The sequence below is a fragment of the Lolium rigidum genome, chromosome 2 (assembly GCF_022539505.1).
Source record: "Lolium rigidum isolate FL_2022 chromosome 2, APGP_CSIRO_Lrig_0.1, whole genome shotgun sequence".
Lineage (NCBI taxonomy): Eukaryota > Viridiplantae > Streptophyta > Magnoliopsida > Poales > Poaceae > Lolium > Lolium rigidum.
Genome location: NC_061509.1, coordinates 24,273,998 through 24,295,213, shown reverse-complemented (window position 1 = coordinate 24,295,213; position 21,216 = coordinate 24,273,998). Strand labels below are relative to the sequence as shown.

The following is a 21,216-nucleotide window of genomic DNA, read 5'->3' as shown; positions in this document are numbered from 1 at the left end:
GCCGTACCAGCACCCTTCCAAACATTTTGGACGACAAACACTCGGACAGAGACACATTAAAATTGGTTCTTCAGAAAGAGCTATACGGAAGCCGCAAGGAGCTAATTCTCACCTAGAAATTACGCATATTGTTAGAAAATTGATCAATGCCCATCTAAGGAACAGATTCTACTCGAGAACCAGGAACTGCTACCAATGTTCTCGTCCACAATTTATGATGTTTACAACTTACGAACATCAGAAGGAAGCGACCTAGTTGGACAACATCATAAACCAATTCATAAAAATTCCGAACTTCCCATTTCAACCTGGCAAAGGGTTGTTTGTTTGCCAATTCTTGTCAGGAAAACATACATGTTCGCCAATTCTCATGAAAATGGGGGCAAGACAAGTAATCACATTATCTTCAAAAGTCTTTATTTTTAAAACTGATTGGAGCTGGAAAATGTTTACAGCTACTTAGTTGAATCCAGACAATGACCACAAGAATCACTACAGCGAAAACAGATAGCAGCAGGGACATGCAGGAGCAGGCACCCTAGGCGCACTTGTTCAGAACTGCAAGCCTTTTTTGCACACGCTGAATAAGAAGATTTTTTGGGGTCAAAATTCAAAACCTGCTAAGTTGGGACATATTAATATCATAGGGCGATACAACTTTTCTCAAGGTCTAAGGTACGGCGCGGAGAGAAGGGGCGGAAACACGACCTGGAGACATGAATCTGTACCATCAACATGATTGTCAAGTCATCCTGCAATCATAAAGATAGGATAATGAGTATCCAGTCTAAAGAACAAATATGCATGTGGCTTTGCGGTAACAAAGTAGTAACCACTCTTGTGTGCAGGTCAAGTTTAAATTACGCATGAAAAGTAAGGTCACAACAGGAAGAGAAGACATGATAACGAGGAAAAGAAGAGCATACTATGGATCCACAAAGAAAGTACATGTGAAATCTTACTATTTTAACCTTCATACTTAACATTGTTTCCGGCATAAAAACAGAAAAAAATGTGCAATAAATATTTTATTGAACAAACTGAGCCACTTAACATGACGATAACCACTCAAGGTTCAATAGAGACAGACACATGACACATAAGATAGATGCAACATTCTAATACATGATGCCGGAGAGGGTGGAGGTTGATTTAATGCAAGAAAGCACATTATGTCAGCACTTGATGCAATAAAAAAATGCCGGAGAGTGTGCAACAGTCAGTTAGTTACTGTATATAGTATACCTTAATTGGGGGTTGTTTTGATTTGGATTCAGTTGAGCATTTCCAGGAGCCTGCTGTGCCTTTGTCTCCATAGATAGTAATTTCAGAGAAATCTTCCTCAGATAATCAGACTGTGAATACAAACAAAACAATGTAAAGTTTGAAGCCAAATTATAGTGGCCTTCTACCAACAGTTCTGTTGGGATTCACAGCTTAGCACGATTGAGAAGGTGCTTTAGCTTTCAACACTTGAATCATAATTGTACAAAAATTGGTGATCTAAGCAGAAAAACACATGTATGAAATAAGGGATATGAACAGAAAATCCAAATCAAGATAGTGACAGTGAGTCAGGCAAGATGATAAAGACCACTCGAACACAAAAGGAAATGGTCTGCCACAAATAAGCCAGACAGCCAGAAATTTCTAAAAGAAATAGTACACCGCAACAAAAAATAATCCATTTGATTTTTTTTACCGAACTGGAGTAGATGCATTTAAGATTAAGCCCGTCCAACAAGAGGGAAGAAAAGAGTAAGGTCTTGTTTGTTGTTCGGTCTGAGATAGACGATTTTATACCATCCCGTATCACATGGACTTGGGTAGTTCTACTTCATATATAACAATTTAGGATGCATGGACAGACATGCGGCATACAAACATGAAGTCAAAGAGTGACTGACTAAAGCAACTGAAGGTGCAACACTACAAGATTCAAAATGTGTCGACGAGCAAGATGATATCAGCATTTGGTCTATCATTTATGTAACATAACAGAAAATATTATAAACATGCTAGCTTCTTTATATGCATACTAGGTGCGAAAATGGTATAATGGTTGGGATGTGCTCCAAATGGTTTAAGTGTGCCCGTGGCCCTACTTCAAATCCCAGCACCACGGAAAAAAATGAATTTGATCTTAAGCATGAGAAAGTCAGGATTTGTTCCCAACAGCATGTAAAGAAAATGTTGGCAGCTGAAGAGCTAAAAAGTCGCCCAAGGCCCCCACAATAAAAAAAAAGAGAAATTACTCAGGGCACTTCAACATGACATAAAAATCTTCTGTAGAACTAGACACAGTTCTGCTCTATTATTAGCCCATAAAACCCTGTCTGACCCTGCATAGCTAAAACAGTTTGGGCTGTGCTGAGTGGTAGGAAAGATAGGTGAAATTACCTGGTTGATCGCTGCGGCATAGATCTTATGTTCGAACCGCACAGCAATTTTCTGAAGTTCATACAATCCGAATGGCTCCGAAACTGGAATAAGCTTCTTCAGAGCTTCCAGTCTACACGCGCAACACAAAATGTGAATAGACTGGGATTTCTGTGCTCTTAAAGGTCGTGTGCAGTAAAATATGTGGAATCAGAGATGCCAGGTGGAACAAGTAGGCACTAGTAAGAGCAGCAGCCAATTGAGGTAGCTCTCCGGCCAAATATGAATCATATGCTCACTCCATTCCTGTAAGTAGTCTAACGATAAGCAGCGCGAGCGTGAATTCCGTTGCGCTAAGACCAAGGAGGCGCCGATTGATTTAATCGTGCATGACCTGTGAACCTTGATCATGCGAGGAATATACCTTGGGGAAGACTACGAGTAAATTAACCGGAACAAAATTGCATCCCAGGATTCCCAGCACGCGCGGTAGTAATAACAGCATGGTTTCCCCACGAGATCAAAAGTACGTGATATCTGTGGTTAATACTGAATCGGTGTCATGGTGTGCGCCGTACGTGGCAAATTAAATTGGTCAATAAGCCAGTGTCGAAATTATTCAGTGTTAAGCTCGCCACGGAATCTGCTGCTGCCGCTAGGGTTACGGCTAGATCAACGCTAATATATCAGATCGATTGAGTGAAGAAACTGACCCCAACACGCGCAGGATCGAATTAATAAGGTTAGAGGGACGGTAAATCAAATCAGATCAGTTAGGGGCCTTACATCCTTCCGGCGATCCTGCTGCGCGTCTCGGGATGGACCTGGGCGCGCCAGTCGCCTACGGCGACGGCGGCGCCGGGGTTGGACCCCTGCACGGGCTGCCAGTTCGCGTCCATGGTGCGGATCGGCGATTCGTGTATGCCGGAGATGAAGGTGCCTGGCTGCCTGCGGCCGCGTCCGCCAGCCTTTGTAGCACACACGACACGATACAACAGTTGCTAGAGTGGACGAGGAGACAATCCGGAGCAGGTATCGGGCCGACATGTGGCTGGTTACACCGGATTTGGGCCCCCAGGGGTTAAATATCGGCCCGCGCATAGGACGTGTTCGGTTAAACCGCTGTCTCGTCCGGTTTCGCTCGAAACTCCCTCTTCGACCGGTTTTTAGAAACACTAGAGTAAACCCGTGGGCTGCGTCCCGAGTGACACGATCTTCCTCCCTCTTGGATCTCGCGACAATGGTGGTAACGACGACAACGATGACTTGACGGTGGTCACCGAGGGTTCGCTCCGCTCACCGAGCTTTCCCCTGGACCACTCCAAATGTGGCCCGACAAAAGGTACTACTTCACTCTACTCCCTACGATCTATATTAATTGACTTAATTTTGTCTAGATCTATATGTATCTAGTTAAGTCTTTTAAACTACATCCATGCGTATCCAGATAAAATGGAGTCAATTAATTTAAATTCAGAGAGAGTATATTTTCCTTTCAGATTAGATTTTAAAAAAAAACCTTCAAATATAAAAAATAATAATTTTGAAAAGTTTGGATTACAAATTTCTAGATTTTAAAAAATTCAAATCTCAATAAGTTCAAAACTAAAAAAATCAAATTTCAAAAATGTTCAAATTTTAAAAATGTTTGAATCTAAAAATGTTCTCATCTCAAAAATTCAGATTTAGAAAATGTTCATATTAAAGAAGATGTTCAAATCTCAAAATTTTCAAATTTAAAAATATCTAGATTTTAAAAAATGAATATCAAAAAGTTCAAATTTGCAAAAGGTTCAAAACTCAAAAGGTTCAATTTTAAAAACGTATATAAGAATTGATCGTTGAAAAACCAACACAGGGACAACCACTTAACAGCGAAAACCGAAACTGGGGGAGGGGGATGCCCTCGCTAATAGAATCAAGCAGTACTAGGCTGACCCAAAAGCGTCGCCGCTGAACGCAGCCACACATTTGTCCCACAGTAAGTGGGGAATAGGATTCGGCGAGACACTCCACGGTTGCACCTAAAGCTAGCGAATGGGCTAGCCCACGGCACACACCGCTTGCCTAGAACTAAACATGACACGGTCCGCCTTGTCGTAAAAGTATCTAGTAGCTACATCCCACAAAGTTACGTCTATAACGGGCTATGCTATGCAGGTATGCTTGATTTGCTTTGAGGCCCAGGCACGACCCCACAAGTAAATAAGCCGCTAGTGGCACTTTAGACACTTATGGGGTGTTTTGGCCTTATGTATCTCTTTTGCCCCTTGGTGCCTTGAAGCTGGACATGATGAAGGCCCATAACCAAGTAGAATGGAATTACTTAGAGACAATCATAATCAAATTGGGCTTCACTAGGGCAGTGGGTGGGCATGGTTGTGTGAGAGGTTTGTTATGTTTCCTTCTCTTTTTTGCTTAATCCGTTAAGGGGTCCTTTATCACCTTACTTGTTTTTTCTTGGAACTAAAGGCTTGTCGTGCTTGCTCCAACACAGGGAGACATCAGATAGACCTGAGGGTTCAGTGGTGACGAATTCAGCTCCCCCATTAATAATCTATTATTACGATAGTGAATGTACAAGGGTGTCGCCTAGACGGGGGTGAATAGGCAAGCTATAATAACTTCTACTTGGGGGTTTAAGCCTACAAACTACGATTTGCCTATGTGCACCAACAACCTATGCTAAGCAAGATAAGTTACATGGTGATAGAAAATTAGATATAGAACATCAAGCATGAAGGATATTAGAATGTAAAGCGCATAGGTAAAGGAGACCGGGTTGAGAAGTAACCGGTGCACGAGGAGACGACGATGTATCACGAAGTTCACCCCCTTCCGGGTGCTACTCTCCGTTGGAGCGGTGTGGAGGCACAAGGCACTCCAATAAGCCGCTAGGGACACCGTACTCTCCTCGAGTCTTTCCCACCAAAGGGAAAGCCTCGATCAACTAAGGGACCCTTGAGGGTGGTCACCGAACCCGTACAAGCTTGGGGAAAACATCCAAGTGTCAAGCTCGAGGCAAACTCCACAACTGTAGGCTCTCAAGTACAAGGCCACAAAGGCTACAACACGCCACACACGGGTACAAGGCTCCAACGCCACAAAGGCGACAATACACAAAGCTACCACACCACAAAGGCGACAAGGCCACTAAGGCTACAAGGTCACGAAGGCTACTATGCCACAAAGGCGACAAGGCCACGAAGCCTACAACACCACCATGGTCAACAAGCCCTCTAGGGTTCGAATAACCCTAGAGGGAATACACACACACGAACTCACACGAGGCCGAAAGCCCGGAGATAACCCAAACCGATGCACCTAATGCAATGGCTAAGAACATCACTAAGATGCCAAAGTCCATCTCTTCCAAATTCCAACAAAGCTACAAAAGCTATTGGGGGAATAAGGGAGGAAGAACAAATAGTAGGAGAAACACCAAATTACTCCAAGATCTAGATCTAGCAAGATCCCCTCACAAGGAGGGGGATTCACTTGGTGGAGCACTAGATCTAGATCTCCTCTCTCCTTTCCCCAAAAAGATGCAAAAAAATAGTGGAGGGATCAAGAGGAGGATCAAACTCTTCAAAGTCAACAATGGAAGAGAGAGAATAGATGGGGATAACTAATTTGGACGGAGGTGAAAGGAAGGTATAAATAGGGGTCCAGAAATATGACCGTTGGGGCCGGAAAATGGTTAGATTCGCGACAAAACCGGTACTACTGCTCATGGGAGCGGTACTACCGCCTTTTGGTAAACACACCCTTCTGTGAAGGACACATGGGACACAACCGGTTCTACCGGTACCGGTACTGTAAAGGTACCGGTACTGTAAAGGTACCGGTACTGTAAAGGTACCGACATGCTTTCTGCAAGCACTGGATTCAGCCCGGTACCATTGTGATACAAAGGCGGTAGTGCAGCAGGTTTTACGGTACTATACCGGTACCGGACCGGTACTACCGCGTTTCGCCGTCGCTGACGACTCAAGCGGTAGTTTCGGTTAGGTACCGTCACAGTACCGACATGATCTGATCTGTGTGTTTTCCTAGAAAAGGCATTATCGCCAGCGGTACCTTGACCGGTACTACCGGTCCTGAAAGGGAGCGGTAGTACCGCTGCGAGGTTCGGGGCTGACTTGTACGTGGTTTTGAAGGCGTTAGCGGTACTACCGCTCTGAGTACCGGTACTACCGGTTAAGCAGAGACCTTGTTCCCTTTTTTCTTTTACTAAGAATAACGATATGAGAAATGCAATATCTGAAGATTGGGAGCTCCGATTGGGACAAAACCAATTTTGTTGGAAAGAGAACGACAAGAGCTACCCCTGTAAAAAGTGAAAAATATGGAAACAAGAGGAGGATATATTTATATAAATTTAGAGGTGCAAACTCTCAATACGGTAAACAGAGAAAATCATCCAACTCGAACATGTAACATGAGATGCATCCAGAATCCGTTTTCGATGAGCTAGAGCTTGTCATGGTAATGAACACAAGCTCTAAAACATATCATTGATAAGAACCAACAACAACCAAGAAACATGATGCAATGCATGCAAGATTTGAGCTCTCTCCGATGATGCGACCAACTATCCTACCGAGCACAAATCTTGACCTTGCGCATTCCACTCGAGTCTTTTAAACAATGTACATGCCACCATCTTCGTCCAACATACACGCCATAGTCTTCATCCATCTTCTACACCGTCTTCATCCCTCTTCGACACCGTCTTCATCCGTCTTCTTCATTGCACTCGGTCTTCTTCATCTTACAACCTTGAGACCAACATATGGCTCAAGCATTGCCTATAGACACGACCTAAGAGACAACCTCAATACAACCATTAGTCCATAAGAATTGTCATACCAAAACCACATATGGGGGCTCCATGTCCTTTCAGATAGGCTTTTATTCTTTAAAGCAAACCAATAGACTACGGCAGAGTTAGATGAGACTCTCGAGCTATAAAAACTTTCATATAAACGGTGTGCCTCCGGTTTGCACGGCCTCTATCGAGCCTAGGGCAGTTGTTGGAGCTTGTGTCATGGCACGAGGGACACCGGTGGTCCTCAACAGCTGGTGGATGTCGTGATGGCAGGTGCAAAGACTTAGGCTTTCCTTGGGTGGGTGAAGAAGCTTACGCAAAAGCATTGAACGCCCCCTGTGCCGACAACGGCGACACTCACGAGTGCCGTTTCCCTTTCTAGAGGCGTTGTCGTGAAGTTTTCCTTTGAACTTTGGAGGCTCGTCTGGTCACTAGAGCATTAGCCAGTTCCCTAGGTGTTGGTGATCCTCTAGTAGGCTTAGTGTGCTACTTTAGTTTGGTGTAGCTCCAGGGAGTGGCGTCTCGTTGGTTGCAGGTTTAGGATGATCTGCCTTTGTTTAGCTAAAGTCTCGAACTTCCTTGTAGATATTGTAGTTTGGAGCCTTGCTCTGCTCTTTTTTAGGCTTCAGTTTTTGCACTATATGTGCTTGTATCATCTCTAGCTGATACCGCATTTCTTATTTTTATTTATTTCTCTTGTTGTTTTCGTTGTACTTGATCGTTGATGACTTTGTTAATTTAAAGTCGTGCTTTCATCTTTAAAATGTCTCACACTTCTTACTCTTTTTACAAGGGAATTGATGCAACTGCACTAGTTTCACTTTGAACGGGCCATCACCGCACCCAGGCGGAGGCAAGTTATTCGGTCAAGTCAACCACAGTCCACAGACATAGAGCGTCTCTCTTCCTCATCGCCGGCGGGCGCAGGCACACCTTCCACCTCCATCCCCTCGAGACCGATCCTTGCCATGGGCACGGACTGGCGGCCCATGCAGGGGTCCAACCCCCTCGCCAGCGTCGACCCGGACTGGCGTGCCCAGCTCCAGCCGGAGACGCGCAACAGGATCGTCAGAAGGATGTATGGGCTCTTAAGAGCAGGTCTAACAGACCCCTTAAAACGCCCAACCCCGTAAAATAACCGCCGATATACGGGGTAGAGCTCTACCCGGCCGTCTAACAGACCCCTTAAAACGCCCAACCCCGTAAAATTTTTACAGTTTTGGCTACGGGGCGGCTCCTCGCCCCTTACAAGTACAGGGCGGGAGGCTGAATACAGGGCCAACCCTCCACTCGTGGCGCGCTGAACTTGCAACTGCTTCCGCCTCTGCACGCATCCAATCGCGCCAAATCGAGACCCAATCGCGCCAAATCGAGATACTTCGCCGGGACTATGGGCTCGTGCAGCCTGCCGGCCGGCCGGGCGGCTGCGGGACGAGGCGAGCACGCGGGCGCGCGAGGCAGGGCGAGCACGCGCGGGGCAGGGCGAGCACGCCGGCGCGTTGAGGGCAGGGCGCGCGCGCGCGGCGGGGCGAGCACGCCGGCGCGTCGAGGCAGCCGCGCGGTCCGGCGCGGGAGGCGAGGTGCTGCGGGGGCGGCGGCCACGGCGGGGCGGGGCGGGGCGGTGGCGGAGGGCTGCGGCCGCGGCGGGGCGGGGGCGGTGGCGGAGGGCGGCGGCCGCGGCGGGGCGGTGGCGGAGGGCGGCGGCCGCGGCGGGGCGGGGCAGCGTGCAGGGGCGGCGCGCAGGGGCGGCGGTGCGGGGCAGCGCGCAGGGGCGGCGGGGCTTGGGGCAAGCAGCGCGCAGGCAGGGCTTGGGTGGTTGGAGGAGGAAGAAGGAGAGGAGGAACAAAAGAGAAAAAAAAAATTGATTTGGCATATTTTAGGAATATGCCTTTTTACAGTTTAGGGATACGGGGTCTGCTAGCTCGGACGAGTTTTCGGCCGATCGAAATCGATCGAAATCGAATACAGGGCCCTCTACTCGCGTTTTAAGGGGCGAAAAAATACGGGGTCTGTTAGACATGCTCTAACAGATTTGATTTGCTTTGCTTCCATGCCCCTCTCATCATGTTAATTCGATCGACCCTCCGCCTCCTCCGGTTTCCCACATACAGTAGAAATAAACGAGGAATTTACTGCATGTTTTCGGGCCAATTTTGTCGCTCGATCGATCTGATATAGCTTCGATCTAACCCATATCTGATATAGCTTCGTTGTCGATCTAGCACACAAGCTCCTAGTTCCTCCGTCTCCAGCCTATTACTGATAAACTTAGACCCAAGTTTTTTTTTTTTTTTTAAACATAAACTTAGACCCAAGTTCCACCAGACATCTCAGGTCCCGCATACTTTACTGCACACAATGTGTTAAAAAATACTTTACTGCATACAAATCGTTAGAAGCAATGCATTCCCAATCTTTACGAAGGTCGGATTAGCGAGCGAAACCCAATTTGCCGAGGTATATCTCCTGTCTCATTACATCTGAGATAATTTTACCACAAAATCTTTATGTCTCTTTGGAGACCAGACAAAATCCTCCTCATCAACCGACTCCAAATCTGTCCAAGGAAGTAAATGGTCCCTCGCAAACGGTCTTAATTCTACTTGAGACAAGTCTTGGACAAAAGTTCATATATGTTGATGGTGTATCATGGAACACAACAACAACGGCCTGACAAAACCATCTAATTTGTCCAGCACGTGCATTTAGCTAGCGTATTTACATTTTGCGTTATACATGCAGATTGGAAACTCATCCGCCAGTATCAAAGCCAACGGGATTGAACGAACTTCAAAGAAACGCCGTGCGGTTCGAAGAGGAGATCTATACCACAGCGACCAACCAGGTAATCTGGAGCACATCTGTTACGCCGGGACTTGAATTGGGGCCATGAGTGTGCCAACACCCATACCCAAACCATTTGGAGCACATCCCAGTTGTTTTAGCATTTTTCACACTTAGTTTCTATTCGAGGCATGTGTTTTGCAGCTTTGATGACCTTTTTTGTATGATTATGATTCAAATGTTAAAAGCTGAAGCACCTTCTCAATTGTGCTAAACTGCTAATCACACCAGAACTGTTGGTTGCAAGCCAGTAGTACTCTATTAGTAATTTGGTATAAAGCTTTACATTGTTTTCTTTTGTATTACTCAGTCTGATTATTGGCGGGAAATCTGTCTGAAAATGCTCTCTATGGAGACAATGCCAGAACAGGCTCCTGGAAATTCTCAAAACAACCCTGGTCAAGGTACAATGTACAGTAAACTGAGTTGTACATTTTATCATCTTAGCTTGAATGGCTATTTTCTTATTGCATCAAGTCTGAGATTATGTGCTTTATTGCCATCCTACAATGTACTTGTAGCTTGTTATTTATTGACTTATGCATTGTATCTTGTATTCTTTGACAAACTTGCTTTTTATGCAGAATCTGTGGACAATAGTGCTCAAACAGGCCAAGCAGGTGTAGGTAATTGGCAAGAGGAGATATATCAAATGGTAAGACATGATATTAATATCACATTTTTGGCACTCCCTTTCTTGGAACCTAATTAAATTCATAGACAGTGGATCTTAGAATAAAGAGGTTGAGATTGCCACGGTCTGGATTCATGTTGGTAGATTGTTAGAAGATGAAACAACACGCCATGTTGGATGTTGGGGCCTTTTACTTTTGCACTTTCTGCTGCTCATCCCTTCTTCTTTTGGTATGTGTACCGGCAAACACATTTTGGTGTGGAACCAGAGTTTCATACAGCAACACAAGAGTCTGGTTTGTAGATGCGCTACAGCTATGAATGTGGGCTATGGAGCATACAGCTATAGTGTATTAGTATCTAGATGTAGTAAAGCCACAAGGTAGTTAGTAGTCTTCAAATTAAAGTAATTTGTTTAAAGGGCATCGTAAGTTCTTATTTTGTTTTAGATTTGTATGCTTCACAAAGAAGGTACTTGAAAGATCTCGCCTGTGCCATATTTGCTGACTTAATGACAAACCATGGTCTATTAATTGTTCTGTTTTCGTCTCTTCTGCTCCAAATTTATGTGTGTGTGTGGTCTTGGTTCTCGACAGATTAGGAGCTTGAAGGAAAAGTACTTTGCGGAACTCAATGAATTGTTCAATAAGATCTCTGCGAAAATACATTATGTTGACAGCATCATACCACCTCAAAGGCCATCTGAGCAGTACTCCCTCCGTTTCAATCTATAATGCCTATAGATTTTCTGCATTTGTTTCATAATATAAGAGTAGATCTGTGTATATTTGCAAAGAAACTTCCACCGATTAGCTGAATAGCAGAAAATAAGGAAACCGATCTGATCCCGTGCATAAAATCTGGGAACTGATTTACGGTACAACCTCTTATAGGCATTATAGACTGAAAATAAGGGGGTTTTGTGTTAAAAAATGACTTGCGCTAATTACCGTGCAGAAAATCTATAGGCATTATATATTGAAACGGAGGGAGTACGAAAGAATGAAGAACTTTAAAATAATGTTGGAGCGTATATTACAAATTCTGCAAATTAGCAAGAGTACTCTCCAACCTGCTCTGAGGGACAAGCTTCCTCATTACGAGAAACAGATCATCAGCATCTTGAATTCATAAAGAAGGAAACCAGTGCAACCACAAGTACAGCAACAGTTCCAGCCACCTGCAGGACAAGCTTCTAATTCTAACATTTCACAGCAACGACAGCCATCCGAGAGTTCACAGAAGTATTATAGTCATACTAATCCTCAAGCAAGTTTGTCGACCATGAGCACCGGATTACAGTCCTCTAATGCATCTTGTATCCACCACCCAACAACAAAATTGAGTGTCCCCATGCATCAAAATGGTGCAAAGCGTCAGCGGCAGACAGACTCTGATTTGAAGGCTGCCCGAAGAAAGGCTGCTCAAAGAAGCAGTTTCGATTCCGTGCGGTATGGTTCAATCTTTGATGAGTGGCGCCTCAGTACAGCAGGGGAGCACTGGGCTGATGCAGCGTACTCAACTGCAGACTTTGGTAGATAATTTTACAGCACCAGTGTGTATCACATTGCTTAGTGTTATTTCTTCAAGATAATTGGATCTCTTGGTAAACAAATGGAGGAACAGATCGACCAAAGTACACGGAAGATGCAACAGTGATGTAAGATAGATGAAATAATTATGAGGTCGACCTCTTGTGAGCTTTGTATATTTACCTATAATCAGATGAAATAATTATGAGGTCAGGTTGTTGTGAGCTCTGTATATTTACTTTTTTTAAGGAGCTATGTATATTTACCTATAATCAAATGAAACAATTATGAAGTTGAACGTTGGTGAGAATATTTAGGCTCCTGCTAAATATTGAGATGGATTCCATGATTTACCATGTTTTCTTATTGTCTTCTCTAACTTGTAAGTGCAGATTCTTTCTAATTCTATTTTTGGGGCCTTAATAAAAACTACTACGTTGGAGAGTGCTTGTGCATTGCCATGGCCTCTTTTAAGTTTTTCCTCGCTTAAACATATAAACAAGAGTTTAAGATATTCTCCCATATCATTGGAATGTAGTATTCATCTTACATTTGCTTTGCACTTTGGTAGGTGTGATGATTTGGAACTGGCATGAAATCTCTTTGGTTTCTCTCACACCAAATGGACGATGTAGTCAACATAACCATTGTGTTTGGAGAGGTTTTGTTCTATCTCGAGGTACGCACCACCAACTGTTGAGGGAATGAGCTGTGGCCTGTGGGTAGGAACGATATAGATGAAAGCACTCCTTTAGGTTCCCACTGCTGGCTCAAGATGAATGTTTCCAAGATATTTTTCACCACCTCCAGAAAAGTTTGAATGTTCATCGGTTTACTTGTGTCTTTTAACCATCTTCCACTTGGCAAAGCTCTAGCATTCTAGCAACCGTGTGTTTTGCTTTGGCATCCGGCTCTATCAATTTATAAACATCAGGTGCAATCTCCTGAATAGTTTGTGAGCCCAAAATAACACCTTTCCCGTTACCAACAGTAACTGCTGATGCATTGAAAATGCTGCTGTCTATCTCGTTCCAAATTATTCCAGTGGCGGTATTCAACTACTCTTAATCTCCAAACACAACGGACACGCATTGCGGAATCCACTTTTTCTAAATTCAAAATGCCAAGATCCCCAGGTTCTTTAGGCCGGCAAAGTTCCTTCCAGCTCAATAAAATATTTAATATATGCCAAAACAAAATTAGACCATTGGACCATTAATTTGGTTGATTGAGATATATGGCACACAAATTATACGTACCATTTTCCTCCGTCTGTGTTTCCTTTTTTGGTAGTGAAACATTTTTAAATTTTACCAAAATTTTACACGAAAATAGCAACATACGTGACACTAAATGTCTATATTATTTGACAACATGTCAAGATAAATCTAGCAATATTAAATTAGTTCCACAAAGGCCGCTACTTTTTTCAAGAAAGTTGGTCAAATTTAATAAAGTTCGACTTAAAATATGTCTAAATGTACACTTATTTGTGGACGGAGGAGTAGTCCATCCCGCAACATTTAAGCCCAAATCAGAAACACCTCATCTTCAGTGTTGAATAAATTCAATTAGGCAAGAATGCACAGCTCATATCCAATACCGTTCTTCCTCGGAACAAAACTGGTTCTTCGTGAGATGACGAATTTATAATGAACTTGTATGCAAAGTTCTTTTTCGCAACCTTTGCGTTGTTCGTTTATATGCGTTCTATTCTTCGTTGTTCATAGTTTGTTAGCACCGAATTTTTTTACTACTCCGAAGAAGTTTTCGACCTTTTCTTCCCTCCACATGCCATCTAGCTGCTTTAAATTTGATTGACATAATAAAGGTAAATGATTTGTTTTGAGCGCCATGTCTAAACCATATAGAAGTACTCGCGGGAGAGCATTGTCCTTACCTTGGTAACGTGGTGAAGTACGGTGCCGGCGAACTGTAGGAGTTGAGTCGCGAGCTTCCGTGCACGGACGCGGCGGGTTGTCAGTACGGTGGCGGCGAACGAGTTGACTTTTGGTTGTCGTCCACCACTGTCGACGGTGAATTGAGTGAGTGACGACGATGTTGTGAAAGAGTGAAATGTGGGATTATGAAAATGGGAGAGAAAAGATACCCTTTTATATATAGAACAACTATTGAGACCATCGATGTAGTATTTAAGAGCATCTCCAATAGACGCGGCAAAACCCGCACGCGTAAAAAAAACGCCTGTTTGGCGCCCGCGAACCTCCAACGGACGCGCGAAAAAGGGGCGCGCGCTAATTTTTTTGCCGCGCCTGCGCTCCTCTGCGCTATCCCGCGCGGGAAAGTTGGCGCTTCCGCTAGCGCGCGCTATAAAACGCGACGCGGGCGCGAAGCCAACCGCCTGGAAAGTTCAGTCTCTCCTCCGTGTGTCGCTTCTCCTCCGCCTCTAGCCGCTCTGCCTGCCACGCCGCGCCCGCACCGACGCTCCGTCTCCGACGACAATGCCTCCGCGCCGCCGCTCCTCCTCCGGCTACCGCGGTGTTCGCGCGCGGCCGAGCGGACGCTTCGACGAAGAGATCCGCTCCGGCGAGGAGCGCATCCGCCGCGCCACCTTCGACACGGTGCACGAGGCGGCGCGGGCCTACGACGCCGTCGCCTGGCGCCTCGGCCGCCGCCGGCAGATGAATTTCGACGACGTTTGGACGCAAGCAGGCGGAGATGCTCGCGCCGCCATCGCCGACCATCACGACCGAGCAATGACGGCGCAACCGCGAGCTCGAGCAGCGCCTGCGCATCGCGGAGCAGGACGAGCGCCTCCGCCTCGAGTGGGCTCGCGCGTTCCCGGAGGACGTCGCCACGATGGAGGCGTTCTACGCGAAGAAGACCGAGCAGAAGGAGCAGAAGGCGAAGGAGGCGGCGAAGGAGAATGCCGACCGCGAGAAGTGTCGGGCTGAGTCGGCGGCGAGGAATGCGGAGAAGGCGGCGCGGAGGGCGAGGAAGGCGGAGGAGAAGAAGAGAGGCGCCGGGCCGTCGACGAACGACTCCGAGTAGATTTAGGATTGTCGGTGTCTGTCGAACTTTTAATATATTTCGTAATTTCCACTTAAATGTTCGTGTTTTATTTGATTTGTTTGATTTATTTTGAACGAAATTCGAACAAACTAGCTCACGCGGCCCCGCGCGCTGCAAAATGGAGCATCCGGCGGAGGTGCATTTTTACCGCGCCAACACGCTGCAAAATAGAGCTTCCGGTGGGACAAATTCCGGCCCAGCGCGTGCTATCTGTTTACAGCGCGGCGGAAGAAAGATTTTGCGATGCCGCCCTTGTTGGAGATGCTCTAACTAGGTCAAAAGTAAAGGAAGCAAATTCTACCTGAAGCTATCGCACTTTTTTAGGAATAGATGCGATCGATCGCACTAGTTCCAGTTGAACGGGCCATCACCTCACCCAGGCGAGAGACGATTTATTCGGTCAAGTTTCGCAAAAAAAAAGAAGTTATTATTAGGTCAAGTCAACCACGGTCCACCGGCACACCTTCCACCTCCATCCCCTCGAGGCCTCGAGACCTAACCAGTATACAGGGGACTAGCGCGCCATGGACACCGACGACTGGCTGCCCATGCAGGGGTGCAACCTCCCCGCCGGCATCGACCCCAACTCCCCCGAGTGGCGCGCCCACCTCCAGCCCGAGACGCGCAGCAGGATCGTCAGTAGGATGTATGGGCTCTAAACTGATTTGATTTGCTTTCATGCCCCTCGGATCATATTGATTCGATGATCGACCCTCCGTCTCCGTCAGTAGGAAATAAACGAGGAATTATTTCCTGCATTTGTGTTTTCGGACCAATTTTGTCACACGATCGATCTGATCGATACAGCTTTGATCTAACCCATGTTAATACGGAAGCAACCTGTTCGTTGTCGATTCTTTGCCTGCTGAGGATTCACTAATCAGCAGCTTGTATCCAGCCTAATACTGATAAATTTCGGCACAAGTTCCTGCATACTTTACTGCACACATATCGTTAGAAGCAATGCATCCCCAATCTTTGCTATTATTAGCGACTGAAACCCATGTTGCTGAGGTTTTTTATATCTAAAAACAAGTTGCTGAGGTATACTGATCTCCGTACATGTGAGATAACTTCAACGCAAATCCTCCTCAGCAACCGGCACCAAATCTGTCCCAACTCCCAAGGCAGTGCTCCCGCGCAAAGGGTCTTATAATTGTACTTGAGACAAGTCTTCTCCAAGAGTTTATATATGTTGATAGTGTGTCATGGAACACAACAGCAATGGTCTGACGAGACCATCTAATACGTGCATCCGCAGTGACGCGCGCACGTGCATTTAGCAAGTTTATTTACATTGTGCGTTGTACATGCAGAGTGGAAACTCTAAAGAAGCATCCGCCAGTATCAGGGCCAGTGGGGTTGACCGAACTTCAAAGAGACGCTGTGCGAGTCGAAGAGGAGATCTATACCGCAGCTACCAACCAGGTAACTTGGAGCACGTACATCTGTTGCGCCGTGACTTGAACTAGGGCCACAGGTGTGCCAACACCCAACCCAAACCATTGTGAGCACATCCCAGATGTTTTAGCATTTTTGACACTTAGTTTTTACATACAAATACTCCCTCCCAAAACCACGACACTTATTATGGATCAGAGGGAGGAGTAAGTTAATAAGCTAGTACTATGTTTTTGTATGTTTTTGTTATTGTTACATGAATGATAGACCGAAACGCTGCTGTGATCTTGAATGTTGTAGTGTGGCACATTGAGTTGCTTCAGCCTGTTAACTCTTCCAATTCATGTTTATATGCCACCCAAAGTCCATGGGATACGTGATGGTGTACAATCATTTATCTGGTTCCGGTGTACCATATCACTATCTCTAACTGGAATTTCTGGCCGTCTGGATTATTTATGGCAAAACACTTTTCTTTTTGTTTCCCGACTCACTGTCAGTAACTTGATTTGGATTTTCTGTTCATATCTCTTATTCGAGGCACTTGTTATTCTGCTTAGATGACCCTTTGTATGGTTATGTTTCGAAGGTTAAAAGCTGAAGCACCTTCAAGTGTGCTGAACTGCTAATCACACCAGAACTGTAGATTGCAAGCAACTAGTACTCTATTAGTAATTTGGTATAAAGTTTACATTGTTGTCTTTGTATCACTCAGTCTTATTATTGGCGGGAGATCTCTCTGAAAATGCTCTCTATGGAGACAAAGACAGAACAGGCTCCTGGAAATGCTCATGTGATTCCAAATCAAAACAACCCTGGTCAAGGTATATTGTACAGTAAACTGAGTGCTGCACATTTTATCATCTTAGCTTTGATGACAATTTTTTATTGTATCAAGTGCTGAGATTATGTGCTTTATTGCCATCCTACAATGTACTTGTAGCTTGTTATTTATTGGCTTATCATTGTATCATGTATTCTTCGACAAACTTGTTTTTTTATGCAGCATCTGAGAACAATATTGCTCAAACAGGCCACGCAGGTGTAGGTGATTGGCAAGAGGAGGTATATCAAATGGTAAGACATGATATTGGTATAACCCTTTTCGTCGCTTCCTTTCTTAGAACCTCCTAAATTTCATAGACAGTGGCCCCTAGAAGGAAGAGGTTGAGATTGCCATGATCTAAATTCATGTTGGTAGATTGTTAGAAGATGAAACAGCATGCCATGTTGGATGTTGGGGCCTTTTACTTTTGCGCTTCGTGTTGCCCATTCTTTCTTCTTTTGGTCTGTGTACCAACAAACTCAATCTGGAACTGAACCAGAATTTCATACAGAAACACAAGAGTCTGGGTTGTAGATGCACTACAGCTATGAATGTGGGCTATGGAGCATACATCTATACAATGTATTATTATCTGGATTTAGTAAAGCCACAAGGCATTTAGCATTCTTTATATTAAAGTAATTTATTTAATGGGCATCATAGGTTCTAATTTTGTTTTAGATTTGTATGCTTCCAATAGGTACTTGAAATATCTTGCCAGTGCCATATTTGCTGACTTAATGACAAACCATGGTCTATTAATTGTTCTGTTTGCATCTATATAGTTTCTGCACCAAATTCATGTGTGTCTGGTGCTGGTTGTCGACAGATTAAGGGCTTGAAGGGAATATACTTTGCAGAACTCAGTGAATTGTTCAATAAGATCTCTGTGAAGCTACAGTATGTTGAAAGCACCATACCACTCCAAAGGCAATCTGAGCAGTATGAAAGAATGAAGATCTTTAAGATAGTGTTGGAGCGTATACTGCAAATTCTGCATATTAGCAAGAGTGCTGTCCAACCTGCTCTGAGGGACAAACTTCCTCAATACGAGAAACAGATCGTCCATATCTTGAATTCACTAAGAAGGAAGCCAGTGCAACCACAAGTATAGCAGGACAACAAGCTCCCAATTCTATCATTTTGCAGCAACAACAGCCTTCCCAGAGTTTGCAGCAGCGTTATAGTCATACTAATCCTCAAGCAAGTTTATCGAGCATGAGCACTGGATTACAGTCCTCTAGCACAGCTGGTATCCAGCATCTAACAACAAACTTGAGTGTCCCCACACATCAAAAAGGTGCAAATCTTAATGCTGATTCCATGCAAGTAATGTCGAATCCAAGTTGAAAATGTCGAGTAGACTCGATTAACTACGTGCTTAATTTTAGAAGATATCATGAATTGCATTATTGGACATGTAAGTACGACATAGAGGCTTTTTTTAGGGAAAGACACCGTGCCAACTTTATTGACTATCAAAAATAGTTACATCGTTTGTAAGAAGCCCGAAATAAATTTGGCGGATCCTCCAGCCAAACTGACTAGGGTCCCTCTACCTTATATGCCAAAGTATGGGCTACTTTGTTGGCATCCCTAGCACAATGAGAAAAAACAACATGGGCAAAATCTCTAGAAAATAAAAGTACACTCCTCATAAATAGCTGTCACCGCTCCAATGGAATTACCGCCATCTTGCATTGTTCGATAACATCCCTGCAATCACTATTGACGATTAGCCTGGTTCATCCTACCTGGCCAGTGAGCAGGAGTTCTTCGCCAAGTGCCCTAGCCTCGAGTCTGAATGGGCGTCCAAGTGGAAGACTCCACATAAAATGACGCATCCACATTCGAGTTTTGTATGTCCCTCCATAGGTTTTTCCTAGTCGTCCTGTTTGATGCATGGATTTTTCTTACTTGCTCTAGAGTAGTTTGTAGTAATGGACAAGATAGAAAGAGCCGATCTCCCCGGTGAAGAGACCGGTTCATCATGGGCTATTTGTCTTTTTTGCCACCATACACATGGGGTATAGCTGGGATAATCATGGCTGAAGAAGTGATAAGGGCTTCAAAAATTGCAGACCCAGACCTATCAATAGTGGACATCTCTGAGCTAACTATTAACAGTTAGACTTTTGCTTTGTCCAAACGCTACCTTTGGTGAACCGTCATTGCGCCTGTCCCGAAGAGGCACAAAGCTTGTAACCGACATGTTTGGCGTGTGTAAACTGGGTATAAATACCCCAGATTCTATGATCAATAATGCACTCTCAATCATTCTTTCTCAAACACGTTATCAGCACTGCCTCTACCGAGAGCAACATGAGAGATTGAGAAGAGGAACGGACGAAATACGGGCGGCGAAGCTTAGTCGTCTCCGCCGGCGTGTTCGCACTGGCCCTCCTCGGCTCGCTTCGGGGCGAACTCTCACGTCGCACACCCGCGGCAGCGGTCCTCGACCTTGCCCCCACGAGCGCAGAGGCGACGCCGACCCCGGCGCTGGTCCTCGTAAGATGGCCGTGGCCCTCGGCCGGCTCCTCGCGGTGGCATGGCCGCCTAGACGCGGCGAAGGCGGCGACCGACGGCGGCTCCCGCTGGTGCGACCTTCCGTGTGCCTCCCGACGTCGCGGAGACGCCCTTCGGGCTCCGGCCACCAGCCACACCGTAGGCGATGCGCTGCAGCAAAGCCAGTGCGCCGCGAATCCCCCTAGCAACACGCGGCGCGCTCGTCCTCTAGGCGGCGTCACAAATCGACGCGGCTGAATCCACCCCTCAAATCTCCTTCTCCTCAATCGGCTCCACAACGGAAAATTATGCGGCGGCCGCAGCGACCGGCCGGATTGCCATCGCACAGCAAAATTGAATAGAAGCCAAAGGAATCCATTGATTCGTGTCCACGCAGGAAAGATAAGAAACCTTATCGCTTTGCTGTATTTGCAACTTAGCCCCTTCTATACTATGTTTTATAAATGAGCCATCGACTCGTTTGACATAGCAACCGAGTCTTCAGACTTTATATTCGTAGCACATTAACCTTCTGGTTATTATTATTTGCATTTTAAACCCACTTTCTTTACAGAAGATGATGAGGCTATTTAAAAAAAAATGCATAAGAAATACCAAGTATGCATAATTTTACATCATGTAAAATTACCACATGTGGCCCTCACGTCTTTGCACAGTGCACGCACAAGTATATATACTTGTCATGCATCTCATACTATATTTCTCAATAAATCATGTTACGTATTTGCCTCTAGCATTCTTTGTAGCATGCAATTCTGGTTAAATCTTTATTTGCAGTTGAAAAAAAAAACATGCAAATATCTCAATAAAATTTGAGATAGAATTGCTAATATAATATGTGATTATCTTAAATTTTGTTTGTGAATCACAAGGTAATGGCATCGATTGCGTAAACTGCAGATTTTTAACTACTAAGAGATGTACTCCGTAAATATGGATAAAATCTACAATGTGTTAACTTACTATTTGAGATCAACACACACATATGGCATGTAAGCACTAGCTTAACATTCAATTGTTCCTCTAGAGCATACTTGTTGTTTACCAAATAAAATTTTGCTATCAAAGTAAAATTGAATTCAGAGCATGATCACTACATGCTTCATTTTACATTGGTATTACATAGAATTATGGAACCTACATCATAGTATTATTGTCGTGTCTTACGTCTATCAAGACAAAATCCATCATACATGACACTGATTGAGTTT

General features: G+C 44.8%; 2 protein-coding genes across 2 annotated transcripts; one reads left to right on the top strand and one right to left on the bottom strand.

Annotated features, from left to right (window-relative positions):
- Nucleotides 1-395: 395 nt before the first annotated feature.
- LOC124689365 (mediator of RNA polymerase II transcription subunit 15a-like) lies at nt 396-3,278 on the bottom strand. Its single transcript, XM_047222909.1, has 4 exons — nt 3,166-3,278; nt 2,401-2,512; nt 1,246-1,355; nt 396-752 (listed from the first exon to the last, which is right to left on the bottom strand). Exons 1-4 carry the CDS (start codon nt 3,276-3,278, stop codon nt 743-745), a joined length of 345 nt encoding a protein of 114 aa, XP_047078865.1. The 3' UTR covers nt 396-742.
- Nucleotides 3,279-8,052: 4,774 nt separating this feature from the next.
- Nucleotides 8,053-11,821, top strand: LOC124689364 (mediator of RNA polymerase II transcription subunit 15a-like). Its single transcript, XM_047222908.1, has 6 exons — nt 8,053-8,288; nt 9,953-10,055; nt 10,365-10,458; nt 10,639-10,709; nt 11,284-11,393; nt 11,677-11,821. The coding sequence occupies exons 1-6, from the start codon at nt 8,179-8,181 to the stop codon at nt 11,819-11,821; spliced, it is 633 nt and encodes a 210-aa protein (XP_047078864.1). The 5' UTR covers nt 8,053-8,178.
- Nucleotides 11,822-21,216: the final 9,395 nt, after the last annotated feature.

Bases quoted from the DNA above. Each gene is read 5' to 3' on its own strand.
- LOC124689365 (XM_047222909.1), bottom strand. From the start codon at position 3,278: ATGGACGCGAACTGGCAGCCCGTGCAGGGGTCCAACCCCGGCGCCGCC. The intron at 2,513-3,165 runs GTAAGGCCCCTA...TTGCGCGTGTAG, and splicing joins AGCAGGATCGCCGGAAGGAT to ACTGGAAGCTCTGAAGAAGC. The intron at 1,356-2,400 runs GTAATTTCACCT...TTGTATTCACAG, and splicing joins ATGCCGCAGCGATCAACCAG to TCTGATTATCTGAGGAAGAT.
- LOC124689364 (XM_047222908.1), top strand. From the start codon at position 8,179: ATGGGCACGGACTGGCGGCCCATGCAGGGGTCCAACCCCCTCGCCAGC. The intron at 10,459-10,638 runs GTACAATGTACA...CTTTTTATGCAG, and splicing joins TCAAAACAACCCTGGTCAAG to AATCTGTGGACAATAGTGCT. The intron at 10,710-11,283 runs GTAAGACATGAT...GGTTCTCGACAG, and splicing joins AAGAGGAGATATATCAAATG to ATTAGGAGCTTGAAGGAAAA.